Raw genomic sequence first — 23,567 nt, forward strand, 5'->3', positions numbered from 1 at the left:
TCATAAATACAGACAAGAGTGGGACAGAACGTATCAATGTGTGGAGTTACATTGTATACAATAATCTTTATCTGGTTATAAAAACATATAGTCTATGTATTGATAAATATGGGGTTATAAAATTAAAAAAATAATTACATCAATTAATTAAGAGATCATTACTTTGAGAAAAAACAGGTTTGTAATGTTAATTGTGTGTAGTGGAGATAAGGTTCAGACACTCTGTGTTTGGAGGCAAGGATTGTGCTGGGCAGACTTATTTGGTCTGTGCCAGAGCCGGTGGCGGGGCTGGTGGTTGGGAGGCGGGGTTAGTGCTGGGCAGACTTATACAGTCTGTGCTCTGAAGAGCACAGGTACAAATCAAAGTAGGGTATACACAAAAAGTAGCACATAAGAGTTACCTTGTTGGGCAGACTGGATGGACCGTGCAGGTCTTTTTCTGCCGTCATCTACTATGTTATGTATATGTTAAGTCTTTCCAACGGGTTGTACTGAGACTTTTTTTTGTGTACATTTTATAACATTGGAATCCATGTTTTTAGGTGTCTTACTCTTTCTTTTTTTTTTAAACTGTTGCACATCCGTCTGGCTCACATCTCCTTTTTGTCTGATCTCTATTTATGTAGTATTGCTGGGGGGAGCACAAACTGGGCGTCTGTGCTACTGGAGAGAGAGAGAGAGAGGGTCGAAAGCTGGTGTCAGTGTGCTGGGGTGCAGAAGCTGGGCAGGTATGTGCAGGCAGAGAAGATAAAAATCTGAAGGGGGGAGTCACCATTGGGAGACAAGTTACCCGGGGGGGGGGGGGGGGAGAGGAGTGTATGCCACAGGAAGGTATATAGGGTGGTGGATGACAGATCTATGGGTGTGTGCATGCTAGGAGGAGGCAGAAAGAGCTGTGGGTGTGTGCTGGGGAGAGATGTAGAGAGCTATGGGTATGTGTATGTGCACGCACATGCGTGCTGGAAGATGTAAAAACAGAGCTATGAATGTGTGTGTGTGAACGCATGCTGGGGAGGGGGAAAGAAAAAGAGGGAGAGAAAACTGGGGGGTATCCACCATGGAAAGGCAGCCCACATGGAGCCATCTTGATCAATGTATGTAGTATATACACTCACAGATAGAGTTTGACTCCATGAGTGCACGCACTGTGCTTTTTGCTCCATCACTATTCAGATATTGAAAGACTCCTGATGCAGGTGTTATTGCGTTAACACAGCCGTGTTGTGTCTTTTTAATAAACTGACTTTTTATTAAATTGAATCTTTTTAATAAACTGACTTTTTATTAAATTTTATTTTCCATCATATCTTGGATTCTTCATTTTGCTGGACCTCATTTCTTCTATTCTTTGGGAGAAGCACAAGGACCATGGATCCACCAAACTTTCCAAGCCAGCTGCCCCTCTACACTTATCAAAGTGACAGGAGCTTGTCTTTCCATTGCCATCACTCTGTCTGTCCTTCACCAGCTCTGGCCTCTGGTACTGTGTGGTTGTTAAAATCAGAGACCAATTACTTGTTCTTTGTGCTGGCTGAAGGTGGAGGCTGAGAAGAGGTCTGATGCTATGGGCAAGTGGTATAAGGGGGCTAATGCAAGGGCTGAAAGCTCAGAGACAATACAGGGGCTAGGGATAGGAGTTGGAGAAAGGATTTACTTCTGGGCTTAGGAGAAGGGGGCTGGGGACTGAGGAGACAGGTGGGAGACACGGACTGCGGATAGGCTTTGGATAGGAGGAGGAGGATGAGAATGGCAGGTATTTGGCAGAGGAGAAGGACATACACAGGAGAAGATGAAGATTGAAGAGTAGAGAGATGGATGCTGATGTTAAAGTGAAGAAAAAATAGGGTACATGAAAATTGGAGGAGGTGGTAGGTGGGTGGATGCTAAGAAAAGGTGAGAAGGATGTATGAAAGAAGTGGCAGGGCAAAGGATGCTGAGGAAAGAGGGGAAAAAAAAGAGGAGAAAGGACAAAGGAAAGGAGGTGAGATAGGGTGGAAATATGGAAGGTAAGGAGAAATTATGTCTTACCTGATCATTTTCTTTCCTTTAGTCCTTCCAGAGCAGTCCAGAACCTGTGGAGTTATGCCAGTCAACAAGCAGATGAAGACAGAAAGAAGTAGTTCCGTGTGATCTCCCCTTAAGGGCATTCTACAGACTCAGAATGCTCAGTATTTCAAATGATCAAGCAATGCAGTTCACATTCATATTTTAGGTCAAATGTCTCCTTCATCCAATACCTACACCAACAAGGTAGGAAGGTATTGTACTGAACTAGAGTGGAATTAAGATCATTAATAATCAATCAGGAATGTTTTTTGGACTGATCTGGTAGGACTAAAGGGAAGAAAATTATCAGATAAGATATAGCTTCTCCTTCCTTAGTGTCCATACTACAACTGAAGAATCTGTAGGATGTAACAAAGCTGCTCCCAAAGAGGGTGGGATTTGATGCACAAGACCAAACCAAACCTAACCCTAAAAGACAGTAAGGCTGAAGGTATCACAATGAATGAAAGTAAGCTGAGAATGCTAAAAAGAACCCAGTGGTTAGAACAGAGATAATACTGAAAGGCATCTCTACGTGTCTCTGGAAACCAAAGTATTGGTAAGAGTGTAAATAACTATTAGATGGCTAGAATCCACTAATTCCACTAATTATAGCGAAGTAATTAAAGGAATCTGAATCATAACGGAAAGGGGTAGAAGGCATGTGCAAAAACCAACACACTGTTAGAATACATTTTATTCAGAGAACAGCATTAATGATGGGAAAAGAAGATGAATGCCATATCTCCTTATTTGATGGCTTAAGGCACTCCAGAGACGACTTCCGAAGAAAATGCTCTCAGTGCTCTATCCCAAAAACAAAGGCAAAAGACTGAGGGAGCAGAAGAACTGTAAGACAGAATGTCTCAAGATAACAAATCAGAATAGAAGGGTCAAGACCAAGATCCTTGTGTCCCCCAGTCTAGATAGTAACCTCCTGAAGTAACAAACTGGAATGTAAAGACAGTACCAACCAAAGTGGTGGCCAAGTACAGAATCATACACTGGAAGCATCAGAAAGTCCTAGGATGGACCATATTCCTAACATTAGGAAAGTAGCAATAACAGGCCACTAATCCACAGTACTCCATGGCTTAGGTGCAAGGAAAAAGTCTCTCATTTTCTAAATGTACTGGAAGCCATTAAGGAGCAGATTACCTACTTCCTGAGTACTCTCGAACCTTGACAAATGCCACAGGAGACAGAGTTCCAGCATGACACTTCTGTCTTGGCATCTGTGTATACCTGTTCTTAGGCCAAGGCCAATGAATCAGCAGATATAGTGAAATGTTATGACTGATGAAGTGTGCGACTCCTATATTCCAACTTATTAGAACCAAACAGAACCACCCCAATTCTCTGGAGTCATTCCCAAACCGATGGAATAGCCTGCTGATTAAGGTAGGTTGAAGCTTCAATCGTTCACATGGATGGGGAGGAGGAGGGTGCAGGGGGAAAACCAGGTACTATAAAGATCGACAATCCCTAGGCACTGTGGAATGGCTCCTGCCAATCCTGTCCTCATGGCATGCTTAAGGCAAGTAGAGATATCATGCTGAAAGACTGCTGACTCCACCACTTTCTCAAGTCAAAATTTTCTACGGGTAGAGATAAGACAGCAGTTGTTGGGGGAGGCTCTGAAGTGTAGAGTTACCAAGTATAACAATATGCCTGTACAAAGCTTTGGAATCCATTCCTCCCACCCCCTCACAGGGAATGACCTGGGAACACAGGTTTGACAAAAGGAATATTAAGGACTACAGCGACTGACACATATATACAAACAGATGCACTTTGAAAAGAGAACTGTAACATGTCCACCCATATATGCCCAACTTGTGAATTCTTTAATTTGTTTTTAAATGACAACACTATAAAAAGGAATGTGCAGGTTGTGAGAGCAAGAATGCAAGAAAGCATAGAAACGTGTAGTGGGGAATAGGATACAAGCATAGAAAGCTGGACACTAGAAAATAAAATCTCTCTTAGGCAACCAAAAACCTACTGTTCACTTGCCAGGTTGGGTTTTCAGGATTTCCCCATTAAATATGCACGAGATCTATTTGCATACAATGGAGGCAGTGCATGCAACTAGATCTCATGCATATTTATTGGGGGAAGTCCTGAAAACCTGACTGGATTGTGGCCCTCAAGGACTGAGGTTGGACAACCCTGTTGTAGAACATCTGACAGGATAAAAACGCCAAATAAGAAAGGTGCTAAAAAATTGAAAAAAAATCCAGCATCAAGACCGACAGCCAGAGGCTGCAACTCACCTGAAACTCTCAGATTGTATAAGTAGAAGAGTCAGGATGCAATACAGCAAAGACTTCTAAGGTGAAGCCATGATGTCCAAGTTGCAATACAGCTGAAACGTTCAGAATGCAATACAGCAGAAACTTCCAAGCTAAGTACAGCTGACAGACTCAACTTCTAAGTCAAAAAGCAGCTGAAAAATGAAAGCTGCACACAGCTACTTGACAGGCTGTTAAATGCAATCAAATTCTGACAGTGATTTTATCAGGTTGTCAATATTGCTTACTCTGTCTAGGATTTTCGCTCTCTTTTTTTTTTTTTTTTTTAAATGGAGCTGCACATAAAAATATGGTGCTGCATATCAAACCAGGAGACTGGAGTAGAACATAATCCTACAGACTCGAGAATCCAAGATGGCCGTTTGAAGAAGGTACATGTTTAGGAGCTGCTCCGTGATTCCCTGTTTGTGTAATGGAGAAGGGAAGTGAAATGGGACTTGATATACCGCTTTCTGAGGGTTTTGCAACTACATTCAAAGCAGTTTACATATATTCAGGTACTTATTTTGTACCAGGGGCAATGGAGGGTTAAGTGACTTGCCCAGAGTCACAAGGAGCTGCAGTGGGAATCGAACTCAGTTCCCCAGGATCAAAGTCCACTGCACTAGCCACTAGGCTACTCCTCCACATGTAAATGAAAGCCATGAGATTTTCCCCGTGAGTCTCAGCAAGCTACTTCTTACCAGTAAACTTCCACAGCTGAAGCCTTCACGTTGACAAAATTGCTGGTTCCTCCTGCTGAGCTGCCTGAAGCAGCAGCTATGGGAGACGCTGATAGCACCTTGAGTCTGGATCAGCGGCAGGTGCCTCCTCCTCCGGCATTGGAGTATTCGATCGCACAAGGGTTGCGGCAAACAGGGTTGCAAGACGGCACTTTTCCTGGAGAGGAGAACCTGTGGTTTGATAATGCTCTGGGAACAATTTTGCAGGAGAGAGCTGGTTCAGAACAGCGGGATCAGAGCTGTTTGGTTGCAGCTAAGAGGTTACACCTCATGAATTATTACAGGAATCTGTTTTAGAGGCACTGAAGATTCCTTCCCCGAGGGTAAGATCAGAATTTGGATTTGGTTTGGGAAGGCTTATCTTCCTTGCATGCTGTAATTTCCTCTTTAACAAAAGCTGTGACAATGTTTAGTTCTGTAGTGGTAAAAAATGAAACCTCACTGTTGGCTATTCAATCTTCAGTTCGAAAACTAGACCGTGAGAGTACTGAGACCCAAGAAATTAAATACTGCTTTGGTAAAAGATTAAGATTATTACAAATAGACGTATTGAGAATCTGGAGAGCAAGGTTAGGTATCTGAATTTACGTTTATTAAATTTTCCTAAGCATCTACTTTTTATTCCAATCAGCTCTTGCAGAGCTATTTGGAGGATACCCTGATGATACCAAAGGAAGCCTTTCATCCAATTTCTAAGTCTTATTATGTTTCTTCAAAACTAAAGGCAGTTAAAATTTCACACACAATCCTCTGATGTGCCTCCAAAATTAGAACTGGAAGAAATTTCCAAAGACAGTTTGGATTTAACAGCATTTCTTGAAAATCAGATTCAGAAGTGGTGTCTCGAGAGACTCTATTGGTGACTTTTGTTTTTGCACAGGACAGGATGCACACGTTGAAATCTTATTTCTGCCACAGACAAAAACAGTTACAAAGTCAGAAAGTTTGGATCTTTCCGGATTTAACAAAAGTAACACAAGAAAGGAGAAAGAAATTTCTTTTGATGAGGCATCAAGTAGTTTCGTTTGGTGTCACGTTTATGCTGCATTTTCCCTGTAAAATGTACTGTGTTATTTATCTCAAAGAAATATACTTTCTTTAATGCGGATCAGTTGCAGGAGTTTTTTAAAGCTAGGAAGTTGAAATCTCTCGAACCTCAAAAAGACCCGAGTGAAGCCTGCATTTTGAAATATATGCCCTCAATTCTTTTGTTATATTTCCTTTATAATCTAGTATTTCCTTTTGGATTCTCTTCCTTTTTGAGGACTGTAATGCACTAATTGTTCCTTTAAGCATAGAGAATTTTCTCCTTTCCTTTTTTTTTTTCTTTTGCTGAATGTGTATTTCTAATACAAGTGATCTTGTTGAATTATTGTAAATTTACAAATTTCATAAATAAAAAAATATTGTAATAGCACAACTGGTTAAGACAGAACAAACTCCTGATTCTCTGCCTGTATCTCATGCCTGATTCTCTGAACAGTATCTCATGGTATAAGACAGAAGCCAAGTCCACGTCAGGCCTCGTGTAGAAGAGCAAGCCCACTGCTGTTCAGAGTTCTCACTTTAAAAGACAAACTGTCTCGGTACTGCCAGAAAAGAATAGCAACTTCTGACTGAGGATTCTTGGATTCTGTCTCAGAAATCAAAAACTTACTTCACTTTGAAATATCATCGCAGAGCAAGAAGCATAAAACTGAAGTTCCCTCAGGTACTGTCAGAAGAAAACATCAGTCACCTTACACTGAAGCCATAGTGGAAAGCAAATGGTCTTGGAGTATCTTATTTATACATTCTTGTATCCCACTAGTTTTCAAAAACAGGTTTCAGTTCAAAGTGGCTTACAATTTTGCAGTTACAATTTTACAGTTAGAAGATGTTTTAGATCATTTGTGGTTTATGTTATTAGTCAGAAGTTTTTGAAAACGTATGTTTTCAGTTATTTTCTGAACTGTAGATAAGGTGAAATTAGATCTTACCTGCTAATTTTCTTTCCTCTAGACCCTCCAGACCAATCAAGACGCTTGGGTTATGCACACCTACCAGCAGAGGGAGACTGAGAACACAAAAACTGAACCAAGCATAAGCCAGCAGCCAACCCCCAAGCAGCCAGTAAATCCTTAACAAAGCATAACACAACCAATGCAAAACTAAACTATAACCCTGAAAGGTCAAAGAACCCTGTACTCAGAAACAATTCTTGGTAACGTGCTTCAACTGACCGAACACCACAGCGTTGCAGTCCTTCTCTGAAACCCAGAGGAAAACAATGGAACTTCAGAAAACCAAAGCTCCCAATTTAGAGTCCTATCAGCAATAGCAACACAGAAATGTCCATATCAATCATTTCTCAAGCACACTAGGACAAAGAAAGCCAGATATATATACAGCGGGAGGGTTCTTGACCGGTTCTGTGAGGGTCTAGAGGAAAGAAAATTAGCAGGTAAGAATCTAATTTCACCTTCCTCAGCGACCCTCCAGATGGGGTCAAGATGCTGGAAGTACCAAAGCAGTAAAAATCTAAGGGCGGGAACCTTGTACCCCAGAAGTCAACACTGCCTCCCCAAAACTCGCATCCTGCTTGGCCTGCACATCAATTCTATAATGCTTCACAAATGAATGCAGCGAGGACCAGACCGCCGCCCTGCAAATATCTTGCGGCGGAACTAAACCACTCTCTGCCCAGGAAGAAGCTACACCCCTGGTCGAGTGTGCCTTAAGTACCTCTGGCACCCTACGTCCCTTGAGCAAATATGCAGAAGAAACTGCTTCTTTCAACCATCTGGAAATTGTTACCTTAGAAGCCGCAGCTCCCTTCTTAGGCCCTCCATACAACACAAACAATCTATCCGAAGACCGAAACTCTGAGTCCTGGCTAAATAAGAACGCAAAACTCGCCGTACATCTAGCTTAGCCAAACGGCGCTGAGAAGAATCTCCGAACCTATCTCCCAAAACTGGTAAAGAAATGTCCTGATTCACATGGAAAGCAGATACCCACTTGGGCAAAAAAGACGGAACCGGCCCTCAAAGACACCTTCTCCTTAGAAAAGGTCAGAAAGGGCGCCGACAAGACAAAGCCTGCAACTCTGAGACCCGTCGAGCCGAAGTAATAGCCACTAAAAACACTGTCTTCAAAGTCAGATCCTTCCAAGTACTCAAAACCAAAGGCTCAAACGGCGGATCCACCAAAACCTCCAACACCAAGTTCAAATCCCACGGCGGAACCACCGGACGATGAGGACGACGAATCAATTTCACAGCTCGCAAAAACCGAACCACATTGGGAGCAGATGCCAAGGAAACCCCCCGGATCCTACCCCGGAAACAAGTCAAGGCCGCAACCTGCACCTTCAAAGAAGAAAGAGCCCGACCTCTGTCCACCTCATCTTGCAAAAACTCTAACACCTGCGGAAGAGAAGAGTTCTAAGGAGAATAAGAACGATCCTGACACCAATTCTTAAAAATCCGCCACACCTCGACATAAGCAAAGGACGTGGACTGTTTACGGGACTGCAACACAGTATCAATTACTCTAGCTGAAAAACCTTTCTCTTCAACCTGTCCCTTTCAAGAGCCAGGCCGTAAGCGAGAATGGAACTGGGTCGGGCATTACGATAGGGCCCTGCACCAACACCACCGACCCGTCCAACCTCAGGGACCTTTGATCGCCAGACACACTAGATCGCCGAACCACGGATAACGCGGCCAATACGGAGCCACGAGAATCACCGTGCTGACGTATCGCTCTATTCTTTGAACTACCCGCCCCACTAGGGGCCAAGGGGGAAACACGTACAACAGTTGACGCGGAGGCCATGGAAGTACCAGAGCATCGATCCCCTCGGACCGCAGATCCCACCTCCGACTGAAAAACCTGGGTACTTGAGCATTGCTGGCTGTTGCCATGGGATCTATCACCGGGAGTCCCCACTCCATCACCAGCCGATGAAACAGCGGACGATGCAGCGCCCACTCTCCTGGATCCAGAGTGTGCCTGCTCAGAAAGTCCGCCCGGACATTGTCCACTCCGGCCACATGACCTGAGAAGAGACTCTGCAGATGAAGCTCCACCCACTGCATTAACTCCGCCGTCTCCTCGGCTACATCTCGACTCTTTGTGCCCCCCCAGATGATTTACGTAAGCGACCGCCGTGGCGTTGTCGGACAGAACTTGAACGGCCTTGCCGGCGAGAAGATACTGCAGGGCCTGCAACGCCAACCGGATCGCCCGAGTCTCTAGCCAATTGATTGACCAGAGGGCCTCCTCCGGTGACCAGAGACCCTGTGCCACCTGATCCAGACAATGTGCTCCCCAGCCTGCCAGACTGGCATCTGTGGTCAAAACAATCCAATCCGGAGGATCCAAAGGCATCCCTCTTTCCAGATTCGGAGTATGAAGCCACCACCGCAGACTGGTGCGAACCGCCTCCGGCAAGAATAGTCGGTCCTCCAAACTCTGAGTCTGCGGAGACCAACGGTCCAACAGCGCTGACTGCAACTGCCGCATGTGAGCTCTGGCCCACGGCACCACCTCTATTGATGCCGCCATAAGCCCCAAAATCTGAAGATACGCGTGAGCTGACGGGGGCCGTTTGGCAGAAAACTGATGAATCAGCCCCTGTATCTTAGCAATCCGAACGGACAGCAGAAACACCAGGCCCTGCACTGTATCGAAACGAACCCCCAGATATTCTAGGGATTGAGATGGAACCAGGTGACTCTTGACACTGTTCACCACCCAGCCGAGCGACTCCAAAACGGATACTACCTTCGCTGTTGCTTCCACACTCTCCTGATAGGATTTGGCTCGAATCAGCCAATCGTCGAGATACGGATGGACTAATACTCCTTGCTGCCTTAAAGCCGCCGCCACTACCACCATAACCTTGGAAAAAGTGCGCGGCGCCATAGCCAGACTGAACGGCAGAGCATAAAATTGAAAATGCTGTCCTAGAACCGCAAAGCGAAGAAACCGGTGATGCGCCTTCCGAATGGGGATATGCAGATAGGCTTCCGTCAGATCCAGAGAAGTGAGAAATTCTCCCGACTGCACCGCTACTATGACCGAACGTAACATTTCCATGCGAAAGGAGGGAACCTTCAACGCCCCGTTGACTCTTTTGAGATCTAAAATAGGCCGGAAGGAATCCTCCTTTTTGGGAACCACAAAATAAATCAAATATCAACCGGTCCCCCTTTCTGTAATCGGCACCGGAACTACAGCCCCCAGATCTATCAAACGCCGGAGAGTCTGCCGAATTGCCCTGGCCTTGAGCCGAGAGCGGCACGGGGAGGCTACAAAGAAATCTGGCAGAAAGTCCTCAAACTCCAAGGCGTACCCGTCTCACACCACTTCGAGAACCCACTGGTCTGTCGTGATATGGGTCCACCTCTGATAAAACTGACTCAACCGAGCACCTACCTGCACCAGAGGCTGGACCCGCACAGCTTCATTGCGAAGCACGACCGGACAGAGCTCCCCCCGAGACCTCTCGTCCTCCTCGACGACCCCACAAAAGGGCTGAGTACGCTGAAAATATCTACCTCTAGGCGTGCTACTGAACCTACCTGGCCTACAGCGCCGTGCATCCTTCAAACGAGCACGCCCTGACATGTCGCGACCCCCTGCTCTAGGCCGCAATTCTGGCAACTGCAGAATCTTAGCATCTCCAAGACCACGTACCAATTTATCCAACTCTTCCCCAAAAACCATGGACCCCTTAAAGGGAAGAGGAACACAACTTGGATTTAGAAGCCGCATCCGCAGTCCATCCAGGAAGCCACAGGGCCCGACGAGCTCCAACCGCCAAAGCCATATTCTTCGCCGAAGCCCTCAACAAATCATAACTAGCATCTGCCAGAAAGGAAGATCCCATCTCCAACTTGGCTAACTCCTGCACCAAGCCCTGTCTACTGCTGGACCATCCAGAAGCTTTTCAGCCGAACGGAAACAAGCCCGAGCCACTAGACCTCCACACAGAGCGGCTTGCAGCGACAAGGCTGAGAGATCAAAACTTCGCCGAACAAAAGACTCCAACTTCGTATCCTGAGGATCTCTGAGGGCAGTCCCCCCATCAACTGGGATGGCAGTCGCCTTGGTGACCGCCGTCACCACCGCATCCCACTGTAGGAAATTTAAAAGAGTCCCTATCCTCTTGGGGAATAGGATAAAGTCTCGCCATCGCTTTAACCACCCGACATGCTGAATCTGGAGAGGACCACTCCTGGAAGAATCATATCCCTCAGATCCTGATTCATAGGGAAAGAACGAGAAGCCTTACGAATGCCCTTAACCAAAGGGTCTATCTGCTTAACCTCCGCTACAACCGGCCCAGGAGCATCAAACCTAAGCGTAGACATAACTTGATCAATCAGCTCCGGGAGCTCATCCTTAGGAAAAATCCGTACCACCGAAGGATCCTCCCCTGGGAAGGACCTCTCCTCCTCAGGATCATTGTCTAAAGGAAAACTCATCCCCCAGAACACTACCCTCATCCTCTGAGGGAGGGAAAGACAAAATTTCTGGGTCCTCCATCCACTCCAGCCGTGGACGCTTGGCCCCCAAAGGAGCTGCCCCCTTCTGAATATCAGGTTGAGAGGAACCTGCCTGCCAGGCCTGAAACATCAACCAAACTCCAGTGGAAATCCTATCGCCCCCGAAGGCACTGGAGAGCACCCAACACTCTGTCCCGGGCCCTCCACCACCTGCTGGGCCGGGATCACCGGAGAAGCTGAATCCAAGATGGCGGCAGTTCCCGCCAAAATCGAGGCTGCCGCTACAGCACCAGAGCCAGAGTCAGACCCAGGGAGCGCTTTACTGACGCCCGAAACCTCTGCAGACAAAACTGGAGGGGAAGAAAGAGAGTGCTTAGGCTCACCGCAAAACTTGCACGGAGCTCTGGGCGCGTCTATCCCCCGACGCGCGCAGGAACGGCAACGAGCTGCCTTTCCCGCCGACATCGCTAACTTTAAAGCGGTACACACACAAACCGCCAAAATCGGCCCAGCTCTACTCTCTTCACACAAAAACACACCAAAACCCTTGTCAGCCCCCAAATCGAGAGAACAAATGTTCTGAGACAGAACAGCACTGCCTGCTTCATTCTTTCCTCCTTTTACTCTCGTCTTTTTTTTTTTTTCACACACACAGCAAACAGCCCAGTTGCTATATACTGACAAGGGCTAAGGCTCTCAAGGTTCCTGTACCACAGGAGCCGAGGCACCAGGCTGACTTCACCAAAAGTACAGCAGGGGAAAAGCCCGAACCCGGGTGCAATCCCCTAGGGGAACAGTGAGCCCCACCGGACCCGCTTCCCTGAAGCACAAATTCTAAGTACAGGGTGCTAAAATCAAAGAATCTCTAATCCTACCAGACCAGACAGACTGCTCAGGCTGCACGTCTACCCTCTGCTGGCGACTGAGATTTACTGGCTGCTTGGGGGTTGGCTGCTGGCTTATGCTTGGTTCAGTTTTTGTGTCCTCAGTCTCCCTCTGCTGGTAGGCGTGCATAACCCAAGCGTCTTGACCGGTCTGGAGGGTTGCTGAGGAATTAGTGATGCTTCTTACAGATTGGGTATTGATTTCTACCATTTGGAGCCTAGGTAGCCTTGTAGCACTATAGAAATGCTAATAGTAGTAGTACTAACCCGTCCATGTAGATGATTTTGTAGATTGTGTTTCTGCAGTTTGGTAGGTGGAGAAGTAGGTTGCCTCTGGTTTGTGGGCTTTACATGTCTTGGTGATAATTCGATCAAGTCTAGCATATATTCTGGGGACATTCCAATATTTTGTAAATTAGGATGCTTATTTTGAAGAATAGTCTTGCCTTGATTGGTAGCAATATTTTAAGAAGTGGAGTTGCTCTCTTGTATTTAAATTTTTTAAATATCAGCCTTGGACAGTTTGCAATGATTTTGGTGTGCTTTATTTGCATCATGCATATGCTGCGTTACAGTAGTCTAGTTTTGACAATATCATCAATTGTACAATTAGCCGAAATGATTGTCTTGAAAAACAGTCTCTGATCCTTCTCAGTTTCCATAGTGTTTTGAAGCAGTTGATGTAACTTCTGATACCTGATTGTCAAGAGTTAGATGTTTATCAAGAATGATTCCCAGTATTTTTAGTTGTGTTTTGATTTGGTAGGTTGTGAATTTTTCGTATGATGTCGGGTTGTGTGGGCTGGATAGAACCAGGAATTTAGTTTTGTCTCTGTTTAGTTTGAAGACTGTGGACCAATTTTCCATAAGGTCTAGGTCTCTTTTGGCCTTGTCTAGTGTTTCTGTGATATTATTGTTGAAAGGTACAGTGGTGGAAATAAGTATTTGATCCCTTGCTGATTTTGTAAGTTTGCCCACTGACAAAGACATGAGCAGCCCATAATTGAAGGGTAGGTTATTGGTAACAGTGAGAGATAGCACATCACAAATTAAATCCGGAAATCACATTGTGGAAAGTATATGAATTTATTTGCATTCTGCAGAGGGAAATAAGTATTGATCCCCCACCAACCAGTAAGAGATCTGGCCCCTACAGACCAGGTAGATGCTCCAAATCAACTCGTTACCTGCATGACAGACAGCTGTCGGCAATGGTCACCTGTATGAAAGACACCTGTCCACAGACTCAGTGAATCAGTCAGACTCTAACCTCTACAAAATGGCCAAGAGCAAGGAGCTGTCTAAGGATGTCAGGGACAAGATCATACACCTGCACAAGGCTGGAATGGGCTACAAAACCATCAGTAAGACGCTGGGCGAGAAGGAGACAACTGTTGGTGCCATAGTAAGAAAATGGAAGAAGTACAAAATGACTGTCAATCGACAAAGATCTGGGGCTCCACGCAAAATCTCACCTCGTGGGGTATCCTTGATCATGAGGAAGGTTAGAAATCAGCCTACAACTACAAGGGGGGAACTTGTCAATGATCTCAAGGCAGCTGGGACCACTGTCACCACGAAAACCATTGGTAACACATTACGACATAACGGATTGCAATCCTGCAGTGCCCGCAAGGTCCCCCTGCTCCGGAAGGCACATGTGACGGCCCGTCTGAAGTTTGCCAGTGAACACCTGGATGATGCCGAGAGTGATTGGGAGAAGGTGCTGTGGTCAGATGAGACAAAAATTGAGCTCTTTGGCATGAACTCAACTCGCCGTGTTTGGAGGAAGAGAAATGCTGCCTATGACCCAAAGAACACCGTCCCCACTGTCAAGCATGGAGGTGGAAATGTTATGTTTTGGGGGTGTTTCTCTGCTAAGGGCACAGGACTACTTCACCGCATCAATGGGAGAATGGATGGGCCATGTACCGTACAATTCTGAGTGACAACCTCCTCCCTCCGCCAGGGCCTTAAAAATGGGGTCAGTGGCTGGGTCTTCCAGCACGACAATGACCCAAAACATACAGCCAAGGCAACAAAGGAGTGGCTCAGGAAGAAGCACATTAGGGTCATGGAGTGGCCTAGCCAGTCACCAGACCTTAATCCCATTGAAAACTTATGGAGGGAGCTGAAGCTGCGAGCTGCCAAGCGACAGCCCAGAACTCTTAATGATTTAGAGATGATCTGCAAAGAGGAGTGGACCAAAATTCCTCCTGACATGTGTGCAAACCTCATCATCAACTACAGAAGACGTCTGACGCTGTGCTTGCCAACAAGGGTTTTGCCACCAAGTATTAGGTCTTGTTTGCCAGAGGGATTAATTACTTATTTCCCTCTGCAGAATGCAAATAAATTCATATACTTCCACAATGTGATTTTCCGGATTTAATTTGTGATGTGCTATCTCTCACTGTTACTAATAACCTACCCTTCAATTATGGGCTGCTCCTGTCTTTGTCAGTGGGCAAACTTACAAAATCAGCAAGGGATCCAATACTTATTTCCACCACTGTATATAGATGGTGACATATTCTGCATTAAAACCCATTTGATCCAGTTTTTGCCGAGTGGGTCATTATAATATTGAACAGTATGGGTGATAATGTTGAGCCCCTGTGGGTACTCCATATTTTGAGGGCCAAGAGGTTGATAGCTGGTTATTCATTTTTTACAATGTAGGATCTGGTCCTTAGGAATCCACTGAACCATGTTGCCACTGCTCTGCTGATTCCCACATTGTTGAGTAGGGCCATTAATATTGTGTGGTCTTCTAGGTTGAACACACTTGACATATAGAACTATAGTAGTAAGAATATCTGTCCTTGGCATATTAGACTTCTGAACTTAGTTATCAGAGTGTATACGACCGTCTCTGTGCTGTGTTGTGGTCTGAAACCTGATTGAGACTTATGAAGGATTGAGAATGGTGTCAGGTAATCCATTAGTTGTTGTGCTACTAGACCCTCCACCGTTTTTGTCAGTAGTGGTATTGAGGCTCCTGGTCTGTAGTTTGTGATGTTGCTGAGGTTGTTTGTGGCTTTTTTAGGGATTGTGGTAAGTATGATGTCACCTTTGTCAGATGGGAATTGTCCTTTCAGAAACGTGATATGTTCAGTGAGGTATTCAATGAACCAATGTGGTGGGTTTTTCATCACATAGTTGGGACAGTTATCTAATATACAGTCTGCATGTGCGTATTTTGTCAATAATGTCTTAACTGTTTTGGTTAAGGGAGGTCTAAAGTTTGACCATATTCTGTCTACTGTGATGCTGGCATTGTTGGTTTTGCCCTCATTTAAGAAGTCTTGGATGTTTGTACTTTTGCAAGATTTGTTCTAAATATGGTGGTGTTTCGTTTGATGCTAGTATGGTTTGGGTTTTCTGTAGACTATTCACAAGTTTGAATATTTTTTTTGTATTAATCTATTCATCATTCGTCTCTGTGCTGTAGTATTCCACTTTTGCCTTATTTATTTTGTTGTTGTACGCTCTTATGGCTTTCCTCCATATAGTTTTGTTTATTTCTGTTTTGGTTTTGGTCCATTTTCTTTCTAATTTCCTGTACAGTATTTTCATTTGTAGTAACTCGTCATTAAACCATGGCCGTGGTTGATTTTTATTTTCATTTTGAGTGATGCTATTTTGTTCTAAGTATCTTTGTTTCCTTTGTCTCAGTTTCTCATGAAGTGGTTGTTGTTGGGTGGTATGTTGCTGTGTTCATCCAGCACTGTTGTCCAGAAGGTTTGATGGTCCACCTTTCCTCTGGTTGTGAAGGTTTGTGGTGTGCTAGGTTTTCTTTTCATGCTGTTCTTTTTCCATTGTAGTGTAAATGTGAGTTTTCTGTGTTTGCCTTTTACAGAAACCAGAACCCAGACTAGGCAGCAAAAAACCCAAGCTTCCATGGGTACTGTCAGAGTAGAAAGCTTATGTCACTACAGAAACAAGATCTGTCCGCAATAACTTGAGACAATTGGCATAAAAATAGAAATTGCCCCTTCAAGGGGGGGGGGGGGGGGGGGAAGAACTTGGCATCACTGAGTATCACCCTCTTTATGTTGTAAAATATTCTTCAATGCTCTGACACAAAAGTTAACTATCTGGGTCAGGGTGCTGCTTCAGAAGAACAGTTCAGGAGCCGCTTAGCCTGTCCATCATCTGATGGAGACAGAGAACTACTGAGCATTCTGATTTACATAAAAGTGACTAAATAGGAACTGGGGGTAAAGCTGAAGTCAGAGGTTTTCTCCATCAACAAAAGGGAATTCCAGTGCTCCCGAGTGGCAGTGCTGCAGACTGCTACATGAAAAATCCAAGTTTGAGTCCTTTATTCTGATTCTATTCTTTAGACCATTTGGGTCTGCGGATGTGGTAGGGCAGCATTCATATCTCAGGAAGTAGAATTCTCAGTTTATCATTCAACAGCAACATTTATTAGCCATGAACTGGATTTTGAGGGAACTATGGTCTGTGGTTCCTCGCTAAAGTGTCATTGTGATTAGGCTTCAACAGAGAAGCGTTAAAATGGCTGAAAAATCCCAATTACAAATACAAATGAGGGCTCAAAGCACTATGGTCCAGGTAAGGCTAGTTCTTATTAGATTGGACGTCTAAAAGAAGGAAACTTATTCTCCTCCCAACGCACATACAAATCTTAGCACTAAACAGAAACCATGCTAGATAGATAGATAAATATATATCTATATACAATATCTATATCTATCTGTATCCAGGTTTTTCTACCTCTCTACTATACTAGCATTCACCTTTGATTTACCAACACAGTTAATTTTATTCGGCCCCTAGTTAAGTGCTCAACTAATATAAATGATATTATGTAATCATATTATGTAATATTATCTTATTATATAATCAAATTATATTATGCTTGAACTACAGGACCAATTTTCTCCCTACTTTGCTTCTCTCTCAAAACTAGTACAAACGTTTACAAAAATTCTTGAGACAACATTGAATTGCTGGTTTTAAAATGAAATATATAGACCTAAACTGAAAAAAAAAATCATCTGTGTTATATCTACTCAGGACCAAATTCAGTTCCTGACAGTTATACTTTATCATTGGTCACAGAAAAGGAAATTCTGAACATAAAGAGAGTAATTATATAACAGGACACCTATTTCAAGTCTATTCTATAAAGGAAATGAGGTGGCAGAAAACACATTTACGTTTAAGGTTCAATCGCTTACACAATCCTAGTTTGACATCAGCCAAAACAAATGTAAATTATAATAGTCTATGGTTTATGCGTGTAATTGCATGCTCTGCTCAAATTCCACCTATGCACCCACCTGCTGCCAAAGTACGCATCATTAAAACATGGTGTATACTTTTCCACTATAATTTATTCTGTAAGAGGTCACTGATGTGCACAAGTGGCCACTTACACATATTCCTGCTGCCTAAAACTATGCTTCTTATAGAATTACCCCCAAAACCAAGTTAAAATTTTATTTCATATTAAAATTAAGTTCTTCTTTGTTTTAAGGTGTGTAATATCTGTAGCACTAATACTACAACAAAACATAACAGAAGATGCTAAATCAAAAGAACAAATAAATGTTTTCGTACTGTCCACAATGTTAAGAGATTCAAGAAATACGTTCCATTATACATCTCATTTTGCTATATGTTGGATTAAATAGCAGAGTACATCCCAAAAGAAAACAGTATAACATGCACATCACTATGCTTCAAAGCACAGCCTACAATGCAACAGCAGCCTCCACGAATCATTCGACGTCTCCACCTGCTTCTAGAAGATGGGATCAATGCCCAATCACTTCTACCTCGAGGGGCATCATCTTTCTAGATGTTGGCAACTGACCCCTAGCGAAGCATTCCAATGCACTGCTAGGAGCCAATCACTGCCATACTCAGCAGACTGGCCCCTAGCAGTGCATCAGAATGTATCGCTAGAGGTTAGACACTCTATTTTGAAAGATGGCGACACCACAGGCAAAACAATCAGGCATCACTCCTGACTTTAGAGATACATCAGATTCTGGTGAAGGGGGGAGGGGAAGGACACTGAGAATGCTGAACATGGTTGGGGGAGGGGGAAGGAAAGGGAGAAAGAGATGCTGGACTTTTGAGGGGGAGGGGAAGAAGGTGAGATGCTGGACCGGGTGGGGGAAGGGAGAAAAGGGGAGGGAGAGACTGGTGGCATAAGTCTAGGTAAGGGGAGCATTGCAGAGAAAAAGATCAATGGAGATGGATGTCACTGGCATACTTTGGTTGGTGTCACGACCCTAAATAGGAAGATAACGCATTCTTAACACACACTAGCACAAAGAATAAAATTTGACATGAGGAATGATTATAAGAACTAGTGTCTGTACAGATTAACAGTACAAAAGGCCTACCTTTCAAATTCAGAGTAAAATTTACAGAGGATTGGAGAAAAAATACAGACAGACCTTATTAGTAACTACAGATAAATGGATCAGTAGCCATATCAATCAATCCAGCAGTTCTTTAAAATGTTCAATTTAAACCCATAGCTTAACATCTATATTTGACTTACAGCACCAGCAAGTCTTTGTGCTTCTTTTCTTGCAACATCTTTATTGAGTAATTTAATGAGGTAGTCTGCTCGGGTCTGCAACTGCTTGGCTTGGGTTTTTTATCTGGATCATCTGGTAAGATCTGAAAGAAAAACCACCCCTAATCTTTATGTTTGTTACAGAACTTAATATACCACCATTTATTAGTCACCACAATGGTTTTACAAAAACTTCACTAATACAGCAAGAAGGAAATAGAAAAGAAGAAAATAAATAGCATTAGAGTTGAGATGAGAAAACAGATAAGAACGAGTACTGTTGCAGACTCCCCCACCAGCCAAAAAGGGAGGTTGATCATCAAACCTTTTGGAAAAAAAAACACCTTATGACCAGATTTAAACTTAGCAGACGAAGATTTGATCTAAAGATATTTAGGGGATGAATTCCACAAATGCGTAGCCAAAATGTAAAAAGCCAAGTTACGGATCAAATCAAGGCACATACAAGTAGGTGGGGGAATAAAAAATCGCCTGTGAGGGAAATGCTCATGGAATAGCATGAGGAATAAGAATGTTGAAAAGCTGTGCTGGTTGCCAGTGTCCACATCAAGTTTTGGATAGTTACAAATTTGGGTTTAGATCACAGCACGATACTTACTTCTATGCTGGATGTTATTTGTACAGGCTTTAATAAAGGAATGAGCTATTTCCTAGTATCTCTAGATATTTATGCAACTTTTGACATTTTTCAATCATGAGATTCTTCTGCAAAGGCTAAAAACAATTGGATCAAAAGGAAAGTCTTGCAGTGCTTTTCTTCCTTCTTATCTAACAGCCAATTTTGTGTGGTGAGAAACCCAGTCAACATTCTTTGATGTCAACATCGGCTGTCTGCCACACTATTCAATATCTATCTACATCCATTATTTATCTTATTGGGTGGTTTAGGACTTCAGTACAGAATTTGTGCAGACAATATACAATTCTTTACAGTTAATGCATCATTTTTGGATAGTACTAAAGAACTTATTCATTTTTCGATGAGAGGAAATCATTTGAAATTGAATATGTCAAAAACACAAGTGATGCTTTTGATGGGTATTCCACAGCAGACATACCTGAATCCTTTTCCATCGACGGGCATGTCAATTAAGAAAATAAACTCTCTTGGTGTAAATAATAGATTCCTCTAAGTAAGAAAGATCATGTTAAAAAAAAATGGTTGGTACCATTTTTATGAAACTGAAGTTGATCAGATGCTTGAGAGATTACTTAGAAAATTTCAGATTAATAATCTAAAGCATTATCACACCGCTCTTTGATTATTCTAATAGACGTTTAGTTGAGTTACCTAAAAGAACTTTGAGAGCATTGCAAATAGCACAAAGTGCCACTCCCCAATTAATGTTTGGCATATTATTTTGATCACATTTCTGCAACCTTGATGAAACTACATTGGTTACCTGTCAAATTTCGGATTCAATATAAAATTCTGTTAGTGGTTCAAGGTTGTTACAAATATAGTATAGTGTGCTATTTCTACAAATTTACATTTATATACGACAGTGAGATCTTTAACATCAGCAACATTCAATTTATTTGATGTTCCTTCTTCCCTGACAAATACAGAGCTTCAATATTTTATATCATAGAACCAAAGCTCTGGAATACCTTACCATCAATGTTAAGCTGACTAGAATGTTAAGTCAGTTTTAAGAAATTGTTAAAAACTCATTTGTTTCAGGACAAGACCATCTACACATATATGGTAGTCTTGCCTTAAAGCACAACAGTATTGGGGAGCGAGAGCGGGCTGGGTGTCACTCCAACAAGATTTTAAAATAAGGATAACGGTTTAAACACTAATTGTGCCCTGATTGGGAGCCAGTGCAATGTGAAGAATAACAGAGTTACCATATTGTACTTTCATATCCTGAAAATCAAGTGGGCTTCTGTGTTTTGAGCTGTCTGTAACATTTTGATCATAAGAATAGCCATACCGGGTCAGACCAATGGTCCATCTAGCCCAGTATCCTGCTTCCAACAGTGGCCAATCCAGGTCACAAGTACCTGGCAGAAAAACAATTAGTAGCAACATTCCATGTTACCAATCCTGGAGCAAGCAGTGGCATAAGGAAGGATCTAGCGATGCTTGAAGAATGGTCCATTAATTGGCAACTAAGATTTAATGCTAAGAAATGCAGGGTCATGCACTTGGGTTACAAAAATCCAACAGAACAGTACAATATAGGGGGTGAAATGCTTCTGTGTACAAAAGAAAAGCGGGGCTTGGGGGCGATTGTGTCTGATGATCTTAAGGTGGCCAAACAGGTAGAAAAGGCGATAGTCAAAGCCAAAGGATGCTTGGGTGCATAAGGAGAGGGGAAAAGAGTGCTCTTGTATAAGTCTCTGGTGAGGCCTCATTTAGAACACTGTAAGTAATTCTGGAGACCGCACCTACAGAAAGACACAAACAGGATGGAGATGGTCCAGAGGGCGGCTCTGTCATAAAATATATAGGGACAGGCTCATGAACCTCAGCATGTATACACTGGAAGAGAGGCGGAAGAGAGGGGGTATAATAGAGACGTTTAAATACCTCAGTGGCATTAATGTACAGGAGGTGAGCCTTTTTCAAATAAAGGAAAGCTCTGGAATGAAACAGCATAGGATGATGTTTAAAGGAAATAGGCTTAGAAGAAATCTAAGAAAATACTCTTTCACAGAAAAGGTGGTGGATGTGTGTAATGGCCTCCCGGTGGAGTCGTAGAGACCAGGACTGTGTCAGAATTTAAGAAAGCGTGGGGGAAGGCATGTGGGATCTCTTAGGAAAAGGAGACATTAGGGCTACTGAGGATGGGCAGAGGGCCATTTCAATCTTATCAGCCATCATGTTTCTATGCTTTCTCATGTCCATCTCAATAACATATGGACTTTTCCTCAGGAATTTATCCAAACCTATTTTTAAACCGAGACACGCTAACCACTGTTAACACATCTTCCAGCAGCAAGTTATAGAGCTTAACTATTCTTTGAGTGAAAAAAACATTTCCTCCTATTTGTTTTAACAGTATTTCCATGTAGTTCATCAAGTGTCCCCTGGTTTTTGTATTTTTGAAAGAGTGAAAAACTGATTCACTTACAAGTACTACACCACTCAGGATTTATAGACCTCAATCATATCCCCCCTCAGCCATCTCTTTTATCATTTGGTTGCTCTTCTTTGAACCTTTTCTAATTCTGCAATATCTTTTTTGAGTTATGGTGACCCATATAAAGATGAAGATTCTACGGTGCAATTCTTAAAAAAAAATTGATCAGGTATAGTACATGGGACTGCCATGTACAGATGAAGATCAGATGTCACATTCATCTTAATCGAATTTATCCATGCATTTAGTGATTTAGAGAGGTGGTGTCAATGGTTAAGGTCTTCTTTAATATGGGCCAATGCCTTGGGATAGTGTATCTTATAGAGATGGGAGACATGAGGAGGGAGAGTGACTCCCAGGTAACGAATTCCCTGGAATTGCCACGCAAAAGGTACCACAGTTTGTAAAATGATGAATGTCTCCATCTGAGAGATTAATCGGCATCAACACAGATTTAGATACATTTAGTTTATACCCAGATATAGCACTATACTGGTGACATGAAGACATAAAAGAAGGAAGAGAGTTCTGCAAATCAGTCAACATCAACACGTCATCATCTGCATACAGAGCTATTTTATGACTCACTGTACCAATAGTGATCCCCTCAACCCCCCCAGCAGTCAGGGCCATCGCAAAAAGCAGAGGCAAAAGAGGGCATCCCTGCCTGTGCAGACAAACTCTGTGCAGACTGAAACTGGGAGTCAAAGTACCTTTAATGCAGATCTGGGCCACTGTAAAGAGCCTGAATGACTAAGAAAGTTAGGGCCACATCGTAGCTGCTGCAAGACTTGGTGTAAGTACCTCCATTCCACCCTATCGAATGCCTTTTCAGCATCTAGTACCAAAAAGGCCGCTGAGTATGCTGTCTATCGTGGTGCGCCCACCTATAAACCCTGTTTGATCTCTATGTATAACAGTAGAAAGTATAGGAGTCAGACAGTTCACGAATATCTTTGCTAAAATTTTTGCATCTGTGTTTATTAACAAGATAGGCCTGGAGGAACCACACTGCGTAGGGTCCTTTCTGGGCTTAAGATAGTTATCACCGCCTGAGAAAATGACTGACATCTGACCTGTGTCAACTGTGAACTTCATTTTCCGTGATAGCTTCATCCAGGATGGTTATTTGTACATCAGAAAAGACTGTAAGGTTAGTACGTAAATAATCAGATATTTCCATATTAGAGACAGTCAACTCTGATGAGTACAGGGCATGGTAGAAGTCAACAAATTGCTTCTCAATATCTGTCTTGGAGTGAACCAAAACACCTGCCTCACCCCTAATTTGAGTAATAACTGTCTGAGACACTCTCTGCCGCATCTGCGCAGCAAGAATTTTATCAATTTTACCCCCTTTGACATAGTATTTCTGATTGGTCCTTTTGTATATATCTGCTAACTCCTCATCCAAATACTCGTGAT

General features: G+C 43.2%; 1 protein-coding gene across 1 annotated transcript in view; it reads right to left on the reverse strand.

Moving 5' to 3' along the window:
• Positions 1-23,567, reverse strand: part of CHD1 (chromodomain helicase DNA binding protein 1) — a 560,349-nt gene that overhangs the window by 114,168 nt on the left and 422,614 nt on the right. Inside the window, 2 exon segments of the mRNA XM_030193417.1 lie at positions 19,012-19,103; positions 19,106-19,133. Of these exon segments, the coding sequence (XP_030049277.1) occupies positions 19,012-19,103; positions 19,106-19,133 (120 nt within the window).

The sequence above is a fragment of the Microcaecilia unicolor genome, chromosome 2, assembly GCF_901765095.1.
Source record: "Microcaecilia unicolor chromosome 2, aMicUni1.1, whole genome shotgun sequence".
Taxonomy (NCBI): Eukaryota; Metazoa; Chordata; class Amphibia; order Gymnophiona; family Siphonopidae; genus Microcaecilia; species Microcaecilia unicolor.